Source organism: Notamacropus eugenii, chromosome 1, assembly GCF_028372415.1.
Source record: "Notamacropus eugenii isolate mMacEug1 chromosome 1, mMacEug1.pri_v2, whole genome shotgun sequence".
NCBI classification, from domain to species: domain Eukaryota; kingdom Metazoa; phylum Chordata; class Mammalia; order Diprotodontia; family Macropodidae; genus Notamacropus; species Notamacropus eugenii.
This window is the reverse complement of record NC_092872.1, coordinates 218,986,335-219,004,700: the sequence shown is the minus strand read 5'-3', so window position 1 is coordinate 219,004,700 and position 18,366 is coordinate 218,986,335. Positions and strand designations below refer to the sequence as shown.

The following is an 18,366-nucleotide window of genomic DNA, read 5'->3' as shown; positions in this document are numbered from 1 at the left end:
AGTCTTTCATTGCTATAATATTGCTGTTACTAAGTACAATGTTCTCTTGATTCTGCTAACTTCACTTCGATTAGTTCATATATTTCTTTCCAGGTTTTTCTAAAACCATTCTGATCTCCATTTCTTATAGTACAATAGTATTCCACCATACTCATATATCAGAACTTGTTCAGCCATTCCTTGATTGATGGACATGCCTTCAATTTCCAATTCTTTGCTACCACAAAAAAAGAGTTGCTATAAATATTTATTGTACAACTACAAAATGTCCTTTTATTTTATCTCTTTGGGATTCAGACCCAGTGTTGGTATTGCTGGGTCAAAGGGAAGACAGAATTTTGTAGCTCTTTGTTCTCCAAAATGGACACACACAGGTCCTCTAATAGTGCATTACTGTCGCAATTTGTCCACATTCCTTCCAGCATTTGCCATTTTCCTTTTCCATCATGTTAGTCAATCTGATAGGTGTGAGGTAGTACCTCAGAGTTGTTTTAATTTGCATTTCTCTAATTTGTAGTGAGTTAAAGCATTTTTTTCATGTTACTATTGATAGTTTTAATTTCTTCTTCTGAAAATTCTCTGTTCATATCCTTTGGTCATTTTTCATATGAGGAATAGTTCTTAGGTTTACAAATTTGGTTCAGTTCCCTAGATATTTGAGAAATGAGGCCTTAGAAAAAAACTTGCTATGATTTCTTCCCTAGTTTCCTGTTTTTCTTCCAATTTTGGGTACATTACTCTTGTTTGTGCAAAAGTTTTTTTTAATTTCATCTAACCAAAAATATCTATTTTCCATGATCCTCTCTTTGTTTGGTCATAAACTCTTCCTTTTTTCATAAATCTAAATGGTATGTTTTTCCATGCTCCCCTAATTTACTGATGCTATCACCCTTTATGTCTAAATCATTTATCCATTTTGACTTTATATTGGTATATGGTGCAAGATTTTGGTCCATGCCTAGGTTGTGCCAAACTGCTTTTCAATTTTCCCAGCAATTTTTGTCAAATGTTGATTTTTTTATCTTAAAGCTTAGATCTTTAGGTTCATCAAACAGTAGATTATTATTGTCCTTTACTTCTGTGTTGTATATAGAACTGATTCCACTAATCTACCACTTTATTTTTTATTATTTTGATGATCACCACTTTGGAATATAGTTTGAGATCTGATACTAGTAGGCCACCTTACTTCACTTTCCCCCCACTGATTTCATTAATATTTTTGACCTTTTGTTCTTCCACATGAATTTTGTTCTTATTTTTTCTAGCTCCATAAAATAATTCTTTGATAGTTTGATTCTTATGACACTAAATAAATTAATTAACTTAGGTTGAATTGATATTCACATAATGAAAAGCAAAATAAGCATAGCCAAGAGAGCATTGTATATAGTAACAGCAATATTATTTTAAGAATAACTTTGAGCAAATAAATAGTTTTGACTATTATAAATACCCCAATTACCTACAAAGGACATGTGAAGAAAGATGCTGTCTGTATCCAGATACCAATAATTTCTTTAAAAAAAAGAAAAGAAGACCTTTTCATCTTTTAAGTCCCAGAGGAGATGTCCCCTCTCCACCTCCTCTATGAAACCAACTTCATCACCTTCCTCCACCCTCAGCCTTCTTCTAGACAAAGGCTATTCTCTTCCTCATCCAACATACATGAAGCAGTTTGTCTGGATCTTTTCTTCTTTTTCACTCTATGACATCTTTCCAATGGAATTTTTTGGAAAACAAAGAACATTTCTTTGTGTTCGTATTGAACAAAGGGTTCAGATTCTGTCTCAGATACTTCCAAGCTTTATAAACTTTTCTGTCTCAGATATTCTAGCTGTGAAATGAGGATAACGAAAACTCCAACCTCAGAATGTTGTTATAAGACTCTAATGGGATAATTGGTATAAAAAAAAAACTATGTACATTTCAGCATTTATTATCATTAATGTCATTGGACAGCACTGAAATAGCCTTAGACCATGTCTGAATGTGCTCATGAAGTCACTACTGGGTATTACCCAGCAGGACCTTTGAGTGCTAGCCACAAAGTTCCTAATTTTATCTTCTATGCACTTAATAATACCATAGAATATGTTGGTAATACTTTTGGTCTTCTGTTCAGATTCTAATTGTGATTTACTTTCAAAATAGCAAGATGATGTGACATGGGAGGCCTCCAGACTTATTCATTCTGTCTTCCTTGCCTCCATTTTATTAAAGTATCATTAAATTTCTTCCATTTTACTCTTCTTGTGTGTTGATTTTTTTCAGTTTTCAACAATTAATATACAGAAGCATATTTAATGTGCCAAGAATTATCTTCATCATAGCCATACAAAGACAATAATTGGAGATATTAGACAAAGATTCGTGTTAATTGTCCTCTTTTGGGTTTGCTTCCTGTTCACAGTCCAGACAGAACTCTTCATCATTTGTTAAAAGAGCCTCTTTCCCCTTACTGCTGGTTATCCAGGGCAAGAATAAAGCACATTTCCATTGCCCTTTGGTTTGTCTGTACCAATTTAATAGTCTCCAAGGTTGACAGTCCATCACATTTAGCTATAAATCACCCTGTCCTACTTTTCCTGTTGTTAAGAATTGAGCACTGCTGCAAACATAAAACTATATTCCCCAATGTGATATTACCTCACACAGATAGCCAAGGAACTTTGCAGGGGACTGAATATCAGTATAGAATAGATCCTAAATCATAAATTTATAGATATCTCCTAAGCAAGAATTCATTCCATCAAGACTGCCCACAGCTGTCATTAAATCCAAAGTTACCTTAGTGTCCTGAGCACAATCCCTTGTATATATACTCTCTTATAAATGTGGACATGCTTATTTTTTTAAAAACAATTCCCCATGATTTGACGAGTATATCACTTAGCAAAGTGCCTGGCTTATAGCAGGTGCTTAATAAATATTTATAGAGAGCTCCTGATGAGATAGTCCTCTGCCAATACAAATCAGCAACCTGTAGGCTTACAGAGTTGCCTGGGACACAATACAGTATTTGTCGAGGGCTGCACAGTCAGTATGTGTTAGAGACCAGACTTGATCTTGGGTGTTTCTGACTCAGATTCGATCAGCTGCCATCCTGTGTCTCTTCTGTGTATATGTATGTACATATACACACAGAATTGTATGCGTGTATGTTTATGTATGCGTATCTACGTGTGTATTTGTATATACATATATATGCATATATACAGAGCCTCCAGGGCTGCTTGACTCCTCAAACAATGGGATGAGATGGAAATCAGCAGCTCTGTTCCTTTCAGTGAGATAAAGAACCACTAGCCTTTGTCTGTCCTGTGTCCTGTCACTCCCTCTTCAGGTCCTCCAGACCTTAAAGTCGGGCCTTCCTCATCACCCTGGAATCTCCCAATGCTTTCATTTAACCTACCTTTGTGACCTGAAGACTTCTAGGCTTTGTCAGTTGCCTCACCACATCACCCTTAGGTGTTCTAGACCTTTCCATTTATCTTTTATCTGAACTTCCTTTTACATGTTCTCTCTCCCACTTAAAGTGTAAACTCCTTGGAGCAGGGATTATCTTGATATTTCTATTTCTATACCCAGTAGTTAGTAGAACTCTTGGCCTATAGTGGTATTGAATAAATGTTTTTTGCATATGCATCTGAATATGTAAATGAGTGGATTGCCTCTGCTTTTATGTATGTGCATTCCTATGTATTGCAGATGTTATGGAGCCTGAAGACATACATGAACCCTCTGCTGGAAGTCAGCTCCAGTTCCGATGTGGCAATCTTCTGTCAAGTGGACAGTGGCACCATCTGGCTATTGTGGTCACCAAGGAAATGAAAAGAAATTGTACAGTTTCCACTTACATCAATGGGCAACTCATTGGATCTGCGAAGGTAGAATAAAATAACATAAAGCTAAATTCCTAAAGATACTGTAGAATTATTTCTTTACTGACATTTAGGCACCCACCTCTCCTTTAGCTATTAAATTCTGGCCCTCTTATTGATTTTCATTCTGGTGATATCTGCATCTAATTTATTGAGGGAGGTAGCACCAATAGAAAGGTGATATCCCCTCATGCAGGGAACGGTCAGATGAGCACAGTTTTGAGTTTTATACAAAAAGGAGAAACACATAACAAAGGTAAATATGAAAGAGTAGCTCTGACCTGTAAGAATGTTGTCTTCGTGACTGAAGCTTGACCTGAATTTCCTAATGGATGGTAAGCACAAAAACAAAGGAACGGGTATTAAAGGTAAGCTTAGAGTAAGAAAAGACCAAGGAAGGAATGGGCTTACTGCTTGGTGGCATTGCTGTCAGGTGGATCCATGATTTATCAGAGGTATCTGAATTAGAGATGAGGTAGGTTGTACCTAAGACAACTCTCCTTCTTTAGCACTAGTTGGAGGCCTTGTATAGAAGTTGCTATGATAAAAGACCTAAGAATTGAGCAATCGGATCGAGTTGGACAAAGCATCAATTCCCCTTTAACTGAAGGGAAATTACTCCCTACATTTTGACCTCTTCATCTCCGGCAGATGCCTTTAGCTCTGGATTGTCTAATAAACTGATCACTGATCATTTACTAATGGTAAACCCCTTAGGCCTTGGGTCTCCACAGGCAGCTAGAATCTACTTGGGCTGCCTTTTCAGATTCTATTTCCTCTTTTCCCCATTTGGACCTTGCCTTTTATGCCCCTCCCGAGGATTACCCTTTACTCCCATGTCTTTCTTCACTTACCTATAATTTATGGGCCTAGAGCAGGAGTTCTTAACCTGGGAGCCTATGATATTTTTTTTTTCATATTTCGTTAACTATTTCAAGATGATTAGTTTTCTTTGTAATTATATATATGTATATAAACATATTTGCATGTATATATACAAACATTATTCTATGCATTTAAAATATTATTCTAAGGAGGTGTCCATAGGCTTCCCTAGACTGTCAACGGGCATTATACAAAAAGGTTAAGAAGCCCTGGTCTAGAGAGTTACCACAGCTAGTATGTATCAGAGGCAAGATTTTAGCCTAGGGATTTCTGACTCCAGAACTAGCCTACTATCCACTGTTTTCTGTTGCCAATTAGATGAAAAGACAGAAAAAAAATAAAATAAATAAGCAAGCATCCAAAAACATCTAGCAATATGAAATATACTCAAGTCTGAAGTCCCAAAGATGTATTCAGGGGGGATGAAAAAATTACAAATGTGAGAATGGAATTATTGTTGGCAGTCTTTGCCAACAAATAGATAACCTTTGAGAGGCAGTGTGATATAATGTAAAGAGAGACCAGGAAGATTCAAGTTCAACGTTCGTCTTTGATACACACTGACTGTGTGATCCCGAGCAAGGAACTTTCCTTCTCAGTGCTCTAGGTACCTTTCAAAGACCAGAAATGACAGAAATGATTTCAGATTCTAGTAGTAAAAGGAGTTACCTCACCTGGGAGTTCCTTATACCAATAAAATCACAGGACCCATCCCTATTTCTATGCTAAACTTTGAACACTTATGTAAAACAGGAGATATACCAGAAAAAAAACCCAAATGAACAAATGTAAATGCCTTATATTTTGAATAGGGAAAAGGTAGATTTAAGAAACTATATACCAGTGACCTTGATATTAATTTCTGGAAAAATTATTACACAGATCATTAATTAATTAATTTGTGATAATTAAGAAAACAAAGCCATAATTCCTAGGCTCCATCACCAACAATATTCACTGAGAGAATCCTATGTTAGGAATCTTACTTCCTTTTACATCAAGGTTATAAAACAGCTAGATGATGTATATAGTAATTGCTGATATTTACATGATACCTTCATGATATTTACATGATACCTTCATGTTCACAAAATACTTTATGTACATTATCTCAGTAGATCTTTACATTGACCCAATGAGTCAATATTGAGTCAATTACAAGTATTATTATTGCACTTTTACAAATGAAAAACTGAAACTGAGAGAGAATATATTCAGAATTACTGCAGCAGGTTGGAATCAGGTTTTGAAACCGTTATGCCCTGGCATTTCTACAACTTCAAAAATCTGTGATTTCTTTGGGGTGAGTATTCTTTCCACTGATGCAAATACAACCCCTTTGGTCTTCAGTTGATTGTTTCATTACTTTTTGTGACCAAAGGAAAGAAATCTATCATCTGATGACTAATGTGCTGGTTAGCCCTTCATATTTAGGCTGGTCCTTAAGCAGCAATGTTGACTGGTGAAAATCACTTTGACTGGCATGGTCCCAGGTCTACTGGATGCAAACATGGCAAGGATAATACACTCATAAACTGGACATTCATTTCCCCCTCCCCACCACCATTTCAACTTCTTGTGAAAATGGAACCATTAGCATTAAATTCTCCACTTCCGCATTCTTTAACCTCGTTTCCCTGATCCATAGATTCATTTTGCTGACCCTATAGATAATAGGGTAGTCTCTTGTTGATATACCGGCTCTTTGTCTCAAACAATATATAAATTTGAGCCCTAAGGGTCCAGGGACTCTCAAATGGAGTATGAATATCTCCCCTACAGTATGCTTTCCACTGTGGGCACTGAGGCAGCACACTGCCTCCTTTCCTTGTAGCTGTTCTGCTCCTCACCTTCCTTGTAGCTGTTCCTCCACTCTTTGGGAGGAATAATACAATATTTTTAAAGAAATCACTGTGTGGCCTGATGAGTTTCATCTGAACTCCCCTGCAGTACAAGCTACTCAAAATCTTTCCAGCTTTGTAGGATCTGCTAGATTTGGTCTCCATTGGAAAAGCCTTCTTGGACCCAGGTTCACCTCTAAACTTTGAGGAATAAGATTAAGGTGTTGGTGTAAGGAAATGGAATTATACAGGGATAACTGTTTAGTCTTGCATTTAGGATTTAAGAAAAATAAATTATCAGAGAATAAAAGAAAGTAGATTGCCAACAGGTAGGAGATGAAGAGAAGACAAAAGAAAACATAGCTACTACAACTCAAAAAACGTAGCTAAGGTCATTTTACATAGAGGAAAAGAACTCTTCTCACTCAGTCCCTAAGGACATCATAGGATCATATTCAGGACTGGGAGGTACTTCAAGGGTTTTCTTGTCCTGAGCCTAGCTCCACCCCCGTTCTATTTATGGATGTGGAATTTGCTTCCTTAAAGAAGTGACTTGTCTAAGTCACAGCAGTGATGTTACAGAGCCAGGAAATAAGCTCAGGTTCTTTTTTTCTAGCTTCTTGCTTCTCAGAAAGCAAGTCTATAACACAGTACAATATTTGTAACTGTTTTATAATGTAGTACAATAGCATTTACATTCATGATGCTGAGTCATTGAAAATGATTGTCAGATTCTTTGTACTGTATGAAGGTGGGGAAATATGTGACCCATTTTAGCAAGACTTCTGTAAAAATGGTCCAAGGTTAAAATAAAAAGTTGTCTGCTTAAAAAGGTAAGTCTTAAGCTAGCTGGAAAATTCATCTATCCAGAAACAACTCTTTCATGGAGTGTTCCAGATAACTGTGGTGTTATCCAGAGAACAGAGTGGACATATATAAAAAGATGAGAAAAGAAAAAAGAAACATGAATGTGGAAGATCTATTAAGTTTCTTCCAGTTCCAAGATCCTATGAGTATGACCATTATGAGAATTTGTTTTGTTTGACTACACATATTAATTACAACAGTTTTGTTACTGCTTTTTCCCCCATTAGTGAGTGGGGGAACTGGGAAAGAGAAAAAAAAATAAATGCTTGTTAATTTAAAAATAAAGTAAAACTTATTTTAAATAAAATTTTCTCAGTTCTTTAAAGAGTAAGGGCTACTGAAGGAAAAGATCAATGTGGTCGGGAGTACTAGGAAGACTTCTTGGAGGAGATATGGCTTAAGTTAGACCTTAAAGAATGAGTCTTACTTGGTTCATTGTAAGTATTTGATAAATACTTTTTCCTTAATTTATTCATTCTTTCTTTCACTTATTCATAGCTAAGGAAGTGTTTGGCAGATGAGCATTCCAGACTCTCCAAAGTATTCTCAAGTAATCAGATGTGTTTAGAAATTTGATTGTTTCACCTGGAGAAGTAAAGTGCCAATGGGAGAAATTTCCCCCTATAGTCCAGTGACAAATAATCCTCTTTTCTTACAGATGCTGTACATCCAAGCCTTACCAGGGTCTTTTCTTTCAATGGATCCTTCATCCTTTATTGATGTCTATGGATATATAGGTACCCCTAAAGTCTGGAAACAGAAATCATCTTTAATATGGCGGCTTGGCCCTACCTACTTGCTTGAGGAAGCAATTTCAAAGGAAACTCTGGAAGTTATTAACAAACTTGGCCCAAGATACTGTGGCAACTTCCAAGCCGTGAAAGTCCAGGGTATGCTACATTTTGATCTATGGGGCATTTGCTGCCTCTTATTATTTTTTTTAATTGACATACAGTTATTTATGTTGTATTTATGAAGAATGAACTTAGTGTGGGTGAGTCATTAAGGAAGACCTTTGTAATTGGGACATTACATATTTACAACACAACACAAAAAGGAACCGAAAAGGAAATGGTAACATCCCATGGATCTCAAAGATATAGCATCACATAATGGAGTGGTATAATATGTCGGTAGAGAATGGACAAGCAGGAGAGCGATAAATAAGTTACATTCCTTTTAATGAAGAAGCTTTTTAACTAAAGTATGCTGTTATCTTCAATTATTAAACAGGCAGACGAAACATCCACATTTTCATTATTGATTGCTGGTTGTTCAAGTAGGGAGAGCATCTCTCTATGCGCTAGAAAGTCAGGGAGGTCAAATCCCTCCTGGGAAGATGCAGAAATAAATTTACCTACTAAAGCCCCACTACCTAGTGAAGGGTGGCTTATTCCTTCATTTCAAGCAAGGTAGAAAGATTTTTCTATAAAGATGGTCTGTTGATTTATCTGACCTTCTGGCATATAGATCTTGTATCACTAGGTCTATGAGAGTTTCTCTTATGCTCAATGGCATTAGCGTTTAGAAGAACACAGAGTAAAAGTCCAGACTGGGCACCATAGTCTGGCAATAATTTGGGAAAAACCTCCCATTCTCATGCTATGCTTGTATGCTAGCATGAGCAAAATTTCATTGAAAAATTTCCAATTTCAGAATGGACAGACAGACAATTGTTTTTAAGAGGAGCCACTGTGGTGACTGTAAATCTCATTGCCTTGAGTTTACAATACTGAGGTTACTCAGTTTGCTCATTATTTTGCACTTTGCTTTTTTGTGAGGATACCTCCATTTCCTAGAGATTTGAATGCCTGAACTTAGCAACAGATTGGAACGAGGTGACCTATTTGTCATCGGTTTATGAATTCAGTGTGTGCCAGCAGACATTTCATCTCCTCTATGACTTAATTTCCTATCCTATCCTAACTCATAAAGTATGGAATAGTGGAAACCACACTGCAATTGAGTTTTGAAGATCTGGGTTCAAATCTCAGCTCTGATAATACCTGTTTGACCTTAGACAAGACACCTCAACTCTGTTTCTCAGGTTCTTCATCTGTAAAATGAGAATATTGGACTAGATAACCTCCAGTGCCCCTTGTATCTCTAAATCTGTGGTCCTGACAGTAATTAACCTCACAAAATGAGGAAAGCAATCAACAATCAGTCTACAAGTATGAAATATAACAAGAAATCATTATGATGATTCTGAGTGTTTCATTTTAGGTGAGGATGTTGGCTGCGAAGCCATGACCCTTGTAGCAGAGGAACGAGTTTCCTTTGGGCTGAATGTAGCTAGTTCATCTCTCACAAATGTGGCAGAGATCAAGAATGTTTATAATGAGGTTGATGGTCGCCTGATCGCCAAAGAGGTAATCTTTCTGTCTTCATCATTGTCTTTTTGTCTAACTTTTAGAACTGGAGCCATCATTTTATTTTCTACTTGAGTTTTTATTTTTATAGTATTGAGATTAATATATATTTGCATATGTGCGCCAGACACACAAACATCAGGAATTGAATGAGGAAAAATGATCAATAACCAAGTATTTATTAAGTGCTGACTATCTTCTTGACATTGAGTAAAGTGTTGGAGATTCAAGGACAAGACTGAAATTGTATCTACCCCATAATTATGTCCTTTTTGGAAGAATAAGTTGTTCACATGCAGGTAGATACAAAATATGCTAAAAACAAAATTATTCTGGGGTAGAGGTGGGGAGGTGGGGAGGAAAGGTCTTCTATGGGAGAGGGTGTTTGAGTTGAGTTTTGAAGGAATCTAGGCATTCTAAAATTGTACAAATTAGAAGGGATTGTGCCTCCAGACATGGAGGATGGTCTTACAAAAGCATGGAAATGGGAGATGAAATGTTATGTGTGAGAGACAGAGTCTAGTCCACTTTGTCTGGGCCATAGAGTGTGTGAAGGACAGTAGTAAATTGTGCCTGGAAAGATAAGGTAGAGCTAGGATGTAAACTGATTTAAATTCCAAATAGTAAAGGGTAGACCTACGATTTAGGGCTATGACTTTGGCAGCTGCATAGAGCATGGATTGAAGAGGTGAACACCCGGATGAAGGAAGATCAATTAGGAAGCTATTTCAGTAGTTCTGGCAGGTGATAGAGATTTAATCTATATTGGTAGTTCTGGGAGTGGATAAAACGGGACAGATGTGAGAGATGTGAATGTAGAATCAATAAGATTTGACAATTGATTAGATATGTGGAATTTAAAGCCAGGTTTCAAACTCAGTGTAAGAGAGAAAGAATAATTGAGAATTAGTTGAAGGATGCAAACCTGGAAGTTTTGATGACTGGAAGGATGGTGGTATGCTTGACAGATACAAGAAAATTGGGAAAAGGATGGATTTGGGGAGAAAGAGATAGATTCATTTCGGATATCTTGCATTTGAGATGGCTTTGGGGCACCTTGTTTAAAATGCCTAATAGAATGTTCCTGATTCAGAATAGGAGACCAGGAAAGAGATCAGGATAATTAAGAAAGCAATGGTAACTTTGAAGAGAATGATTTCAGTTGAGTGATGAGGTCAGAAGTTAGATTGCAAGGGATTAAGAAGTAAGAGAAAAAATGGAGAAAATTTTAGACATATGGAATAATGTGACAGATAATTTTTTTGGTAAGTACTTGTGCTCTATTTACAATTGTGACAGACATTGAAGGAGAGATTTTTTTTTCCTAATTAGACTCTGGTCTGATAGAAAATTAATTTGAAAAGATTTTCAAGTGATTTCAATTTATTGGTACTTCTTACCTTCATTTGCATTTTCAAAGATGAATTTTAATGTTTATATAATCCTGTACCAACCTAAACTTACTCATAGCCTTGAATGGAAAATGACTATCTAATAGTTATATTCCACACCATTTTACCTCTTGTCCCTGGTTTTTAAAAATCACCTTCATTTTAACTGTATCTTAACTTGCAAAGCTATGGAAACGAAAATTCAAAGGAACAATAATCCAAATGATAAATCATTATTGCTGTCATTCCAGAATAATGACTTGAACAAAGACTAATCCATTTCTGTTCTAATCTCACTGAATTGGGGTTAGAGGTAGTGTAGCTAAGAGTTCTAATGTTGGTTCAGCTCTGGGGAGCGCATGCTAGAAGCAGATCAGCCTCAGTCCCAAGAACCTCAGAGAAAATAGATGAATTATGGATGCCTAGAAGAGATTTTTTTCACTGTATTTAGCCTCAAGTCAATCAACAAAAACAGTAGAATCAGTAAGAACTACTCTGTATCTTTTGTCCCTAATGAACTCCATTATAATTAGTAGCATGAAGTACAACTAATCCGTTTTTTTATTTTCTACATTCATGATAGAATGGTCCAATCTTTGGCAAACATACCATAGCACCTTCCATGGTGCTCTGCACAAGCACCACTTCCAACAGGAGACCATTCCTGTTCCTCTCGCTTCCTATTCCTCCAAGAAAATAGTTGTTGTTAAGTCATTTCAGTCTTGTCTGACTGTCTATGACCCCATTTGGGATCTTCTTGGCAAAGATACTCAAGTGCTTTGTCATTTCCTTCTCTAGCTCATTTTACAGATGAGGAATCTGAGGCAAACTGGTTAAGTGACTTGCCCAGGGTCATACAGCTAGTAAGTGTTTGAGGTCAGATTTGAAGTCATCTGAAGATGAGTCTCCTGAATCCAGGTCCAGCACTCGATTTATTGCACTACTACCGGCCCTGGAGAAAATTACCTTGTAGTTATTTTGCATGTATTGCAGACATGCACAATATATAAATGCTGTCTCCCTTCTCGCCGAAAATGTAAGTTCTTTGAGGACACAGACTGTTGCTTTATGTATGTGTGTATATACATAAATACACACACATACATATATATACGTGTATATATTTATACACACATGTAATATACACACATATATATCTATATCTATATCCACACACTGTGCACAGTACTTGGCATATAGCACACAGATGCAGAGTTTTTGCCAAATAGTCTCCATATGAACTATGTAGGGTACCTGACAAATAGATAGCTAGGTGGATGGTAGAGTCAAAAAGATATGAATGCAAATCTGTTCTTAGAGGAATACTAACTGTATGACCCTGGGCAAGTAACATTAAATGATTGCCTCAGTTTCCTCATCTACAAAAAGAAGGTAACAATAGTACCTACTTCCCAGGGTCATTGTGGAGAAAAAATGAGTTATTTATAAAGTGTTTTATAAATGATTTTTTTAAACATTTTATAAATCACTTTATAAATTGAGCTATTATCCTCATTGTTAATTGATTGATAGCTACAAGTAACTGTCCTGTTTGGGGACTGAATTTGTGCATTTTTCCTGCGTGGTAACATGTTAGACATATACTACCTATATCTAACATGCATAAATGTTTTCAGATTTAGAACGTGGTAATGTCCCTTTTTTCCCTTTCTATGAAGTTACTGAATTACTTTTAATGAAATGTTCTTGTAATATTGAGTGGAACAGATCAAGCAGATTAGATAAAATATTAGAATACCCATGATGCCTGACCCACTCTAACACAAAAGTTGACAAACCTTTTAATAGCAGTCATATCTCATATTTCAGAGCCCAGTTCAGTTTTACAAAAAAGATCCTAAAAGTCTGAATGCATAAAAGATTTAAAACATTGAGTGTATTTAATTATTGTTCTTGTAATTAAGCCAGATGTGCAAACACTTTTGGGTTTGAGTTGAGATTTCAACACTAAATGCAAAACTTACATTTATCTTTCATTGCTGAATTTTCCAGTTAGGTTAATAATAAAAATGTAATTTTCCTGAAATTTTCCTTTTTCAATTTCAAAAATGTCATATGATTATTTAGTATTATTTGTAACTCCCTTAGATGAACATTTCCTCCCGGGACAATTCTATGCCAGTTTTCTTGGTAAGAAATTCTGCTGGACACCTTTCAGGCCCCCTTCGTACCATTGGAGCAGTTGCTGTGGGTCAATTAGGTATGTATAGCAGGTGAATTGGAATCAAGTCCTGGGAATAAGGACTTCTGGGGGTTCTGACTAAAAATGTCTATCAGATGATGAAACGTTGAGGTTGTTTGTGGAAACTAATAAGAATTTCTTGTTATTTTATTAACTGGTCATCTGAAAATGTTCAGTAGACTCCATCCTAAGTATTTTAATCTTTGAAAACATTTTTTAAAATGCCTCCAAGTATTAACAGGGAAGCATAAACTTTCACTAGTATTAACATAAAGCTATATTTAGATAGATAGTTTAGAACTATATTGAAATCCAAACACTGAGGTACAATTCAGTAGCTGTCTCACTAATCTTCAGTTCTTAACAATATTCATAAATCAAACCCTGGATCTTTCTATAAGTCTAAATAGGAAATGACTTTTTCATTCACTTTTACCATGAATTCCATTTACCCTTCCTATTTCCTTGCCTCCTCTCTTTTCTTTAAAGTGAATATTTGATTGATGCTTTTTGAAAAATAATGTCATTTCATGAGACACTATGTCAGGGTGGATAAAAAGCTAGCATTGAAGCTAAGAAGATCTGGGTTCAAGACCTGCCTTTGGCCTATATTGGCTTTGTGAAGCTGGGCAAGTCACTTAACCCCGCATCATGCCAGAAAACTCTCCAAAGTTATAAGCTGCAGAGCACATGCCGATATGTGTTGGTACAGAGAGAGTTTCTTCATCTGGTCCTATATCAGTAAGCACCTCAACATACGTAGTGAGGGCTATATCATAGGTTCTTAGATCTGCATTTGTAAAAGGAAAGCAGCTTTCAAGGGGTTAACAATCACTTTAATCAAGCACATGTATCATTCCTTTAACCAAGTACACATATATCATTCAGTTAGTTCAGGGAGTCAACACCCTGCATTTCAAAGAAAATACAGAGAAATCAAAAGATCAGCAGTCATGGTTTCCTCTGCCTGAATTCAACAGACAATTGGACCCCAACCGTCTGACCATAGTAACCAGAGATGGAAGCATGACATCTGGGTTCTCAAAGCTGGGGGACCCCTTTAGTGGCTTCCCAGAGTCATTGTTTGGCCAAACACACACTTCCAATCAGTAAGCCACAAAGTAATCAGCAGACATGACTTCCTCTGCCTGACTATAATTCAATAGACAGGTACAGCTGTCTGACCAGTTACCAGAGAGGAAAATATGACATCTGAGTTCTTAAAGTCAGGGGGCTACTTATTGGTTTCTCAGAGTCATTATCTGCCACTCAAACCTTCTTACCAAAACTAAGTCCTAAAACAAAATCTCAATTCAGAGTATTTATACCTTTTGTAGAGCCAGAGGGCATCACAAGCCTTTGATCCAGGACCTCAAAAGAAAAAAACAAAAGGTTCTTGGTACCCTCCTACAAAACAATTCCCCTAATCAAGTTTCCTACAATGGGTAGGCCCATCCATTGGTAGGAAAGATCTTTAATCACATTAAAATAATTAACAATACAAATACATACACTGTTTCTAGTTAAAGAAACTCTTGTTTCTCTACTTTACTCCTTGTGTGTGTGTTCATCCTTCATTGCTGAAGAAGACCATGCCATCAGAGAAATGATGACATGACTTGTACTTGACTTTGTTTTGAGTGAGGGAGGGGTGTGCAGGTCACCAGCCTCATTTCCGCTCCAGAGCCATCTGAATCCAGTGACCAGGTATTCATCAGGATGACTGGAGATGACTCAGAAAGAGGCAATTGGGGTTAAGTGACTTGCCCAAGGTCACACAGCTAGTGAGTGTCAAGTGTCTGAGGTGAGATTTGAACTCAGGTCCTCCTGACTCCTGTACTGGTGTTCTATCCACTGCATCACCTAGCTGCCCCCTTGTAAAGACTCTTGATTGATAAAGGTAAGATTCAGTCAGAGGCACTTAATTATACTAAAACAAAAACAGCAAAAGATCCTATTTTGATTGCCCTCACAAGTATATATCACTTCATTTCTCAGTGACCTCAGGTTCCTATGGAACCCTCATTTGTAATGAAGAAACATAGTTAAGTAACACAAAACAACACATTGGTCATGGATGACACTACATGACTCATATTGTACCTGCCAAGAAGAGGGAAAGGCAAATTACTGCCAGCCCTTTGGTCAGTCCATATTGCTGATTGCATGTTCTCCATAGGTGTTCTTAAATGGATAGAAGTTTCAAAGAAACATTTGGGCTTGATTCAAGGAAAATCTTCCAAAACTTAGAGCAATCCAAAAGTGGATTGGGTTGGCTTGGGAGATGGTCTTTCTTTGCTGAAAGAGACTGGCCTGAATTGTTAGATAAATTGTAGAAGAGAATCCTTGTTGATGTATAGGTTTGACTAGATGGCCGCCAAATTTCCTCCTAACACTTGAGATTTTGTAAATATCATCTTTGAAAAAGGAAGTTTTTGGAAACTTCATTAGTTCATTTAAGTCATTAGATACTTTTCAATTGCCCAGAAGTAGAAAGTGATTACCTGAGACCTTGGATTTTCTTTAGGTGTAAGAGTGTTCCACTCCAGCCCTGCTGCCAACAGCCTGAACTTCATTGGCGGACCTGCCATTCTCCTTGGAATGATTTCACTGGCTACAGATGACCACACCATGTATGCTGCCATTAAGGTCCTCCACTCTGTCCTGAGCAGCAGTGCCATGTGTGATAACCTCATGAAACACATTCATGGATACCAGGTAATGAAGCACCAAGGTTTCCTTCAGATGCCAAAGGGGATATTTTAAAGTGCCTTCCTGGCTGTGTGAAAGATAGGAGACTCTTTCTGGTGGTTGCTTAAGTCTGGCTTTCACTTGGATCAAGGATGAATGGATGAATGAGTGAGTGAGTGGATGAATGAATAAAAAATATGAAGCAATTTTGTGGTAAGTACTGAAGATCCAAATAGAAAAACAAGGCATTCTCTGCTCTCAAGGGGTTCACATTCTTATAGGGGGAGGCAACACACATAGAATGTCTCATCTATAAGTCAGATGGACAGACCTTTTGATCCTTAAAGTGAAACAGCAAAGATGGTAATGTATCTTCTTTAGTGTCATTTTGTCATTTTTTTTTTTTGATGTTCAACCATTTGGTAGTGTCAAAGACACTGAAGGAATGAATAAAGCTTTCAAGCTATGGTAGCCTGCATAACTTTTAGAGAAAAATAAGCTTACTTCCAATTCAAAATGTTTGTAATAGAAGTTTCCCAAGGAAGTTCATAGTATACATTTGGTATACCAATGATGAATTGCCATCTTTATGAAGCGTTTGCCTTTCCCAGGTCAGTTTATAGGTTTTGGGCAAAACATCCACAGAACCAGTACTATGATGAATGGCCACTCTTTGTGTATGTACTGAAAAGCAGAAAGAGAAAAGGAGAAAAAATAAGGAAAAATGTATTTATCAAGGTGTAAATTGAATCTTGTTGTACGGACACTTTTCTAGATACTGACCTTACTCCTCAAGAAGAAGATGCAACTATTGAACAACAGAATTTTCCAGTTGATCCTTTCTATTGCTGGCACTGTCGAATTGGGCTTTGCATCCTCAACGATCACAAATCTTGGCATATTTCAGCATGTTCTCTGCAATTTTGAGGTAAATTGGAGGGCAATGTTGCTGTGGCAAAAAGAATAGTGAGAGGATAGCAGGAAGATGTTCAAAACGACAGAGTTGGTACAATCATGGGAAATTTGGTAGATACTTAGAAAATAAATAATATTTAATACTTAGAAAAAACATTGTAGATTCAAGCTTTCATAGACAATATTGTTTTATGTTTACTTATGATTGTTAAGTGTGTAATAAATAAGACAGGCTGTCCTAAAAGCCTTAGTAAAGTTTTAAGCTTTAATAGGGTCAACAGAGACTGGATGAATTCTTTTCCTCATCCTAACATCCTCGTCCAGTGATACCCTCAATTCCTACCATGGGAGATGGATCCTGAAGACTATGTTGGTAGGATAGTTTTAGGGCAATTACAATAATAAAAAGCACATAGATTTGCAGCATTAGCAGCATATTTTGACTCCTTCCTCTTCCCTCACTTTCTGCCAATAATGAAGCAGGGTAATTTCACCACATTTTAATTGAGAAAAACACATTCACGACTATTTCCTTTTTTATTTTGTTTTTTTAAAATTTTTTTCTTATCCCTCTGAGAATTTTTTGATTCAATTAGTATGCTTATTAAGCACCTCTTATGTTGCAAAAACCATGGTAAGTGCTGGGGATTAAAAAATAAATAAAAGACAATCCCTGCCCTTAAACAGTTTATAATCTAATGGGGGAGATGACATGCAATTAAATATATAGAAAGCAACCTACATACAAGTTAAATAGGAAATAAGTAATGGAGGAATGGCACTAGACTTAGGAGGAGTTGGAAAAGGCTTCCAATAAAAAATGGATCTGTAGTTGAGACTTCAAGGAAGGAAGGGAGATCAGCAGTCAGTGGAGGAGGGAGTCTGACATTTGAACTCTCTAATACTGTGATGAATCTGTATAGATTGCCAAATTGGATAACCTTTGTTTTGTCAGTGTTTTAGACATAGCATGGAAAGACTGCTCTAAGAGGAACTTAGGGAGGGGGCAGGGACAGGGAGGAGAAATGGGAGATGGAAGGGACCTAACACCAGGTTGTCTGTTCTGTCCCATAGAGACCAATTATACTTTGCTTTTTTGTGAAGTAATCTAAATGATACCCATAGTGGTACCCAAGTGATACTTCAAGGATTTCAATGCATTTTATAGATCTGTTTGTGCTTCCAGAAGCTCTGTGGGGTGGGTTGATTTATGATTGCCAAGATTTATGATTAACAATTTATAGATGGAAAACTAACACAAAGAGAAGGAAGTTGTTAGTTCACAGGCAAATAAGAGACAGTGATGAAGATAGGAGT

The 18,366-nt window shown here is 36.8% G+C and overlaps 1 protein-coding gene across 4 annotated transcripts in view; it reads left to right on the top strand.

The window, feature by feature from the left end:
- The window catches only part of WDFY4 (WDFY family member 4), a 382,372-nt gene that overhangs the window by 108,220 nt on the left and 255,786 nt on the right, over positions 1-18,366 (top strand). For all 4 annotated transcript variants that reach the window (XM_072627574.1, XM_072627546.1, XM_072627553.1 and 1 more), the window contains 6 exons: positions 3,712-3,890; positions 8,136-8,367; positions 9,704-9,849; positions 13,350-13,461; positions 15,971-16,161; positions 16,910-17,062. In XM_072627574.1, coding sequence (XP_072483675.1) covers positions 3,712-3,890; positions 8,136-8,367; positions 9,704-9,849; positions 13,350-13,461; positions 15,971-16,161; positions 16,910-17,062 — 1,013 coding nt within the window. The remainder of the gene's footprint in view (positions 1-3,711; positions 3,891-8,135; positions 8,368-9,703; positions 9,850-13,349; positions 13,462-15,970; positions 16,162-16,909; positions 17,063-18,366) is intronic.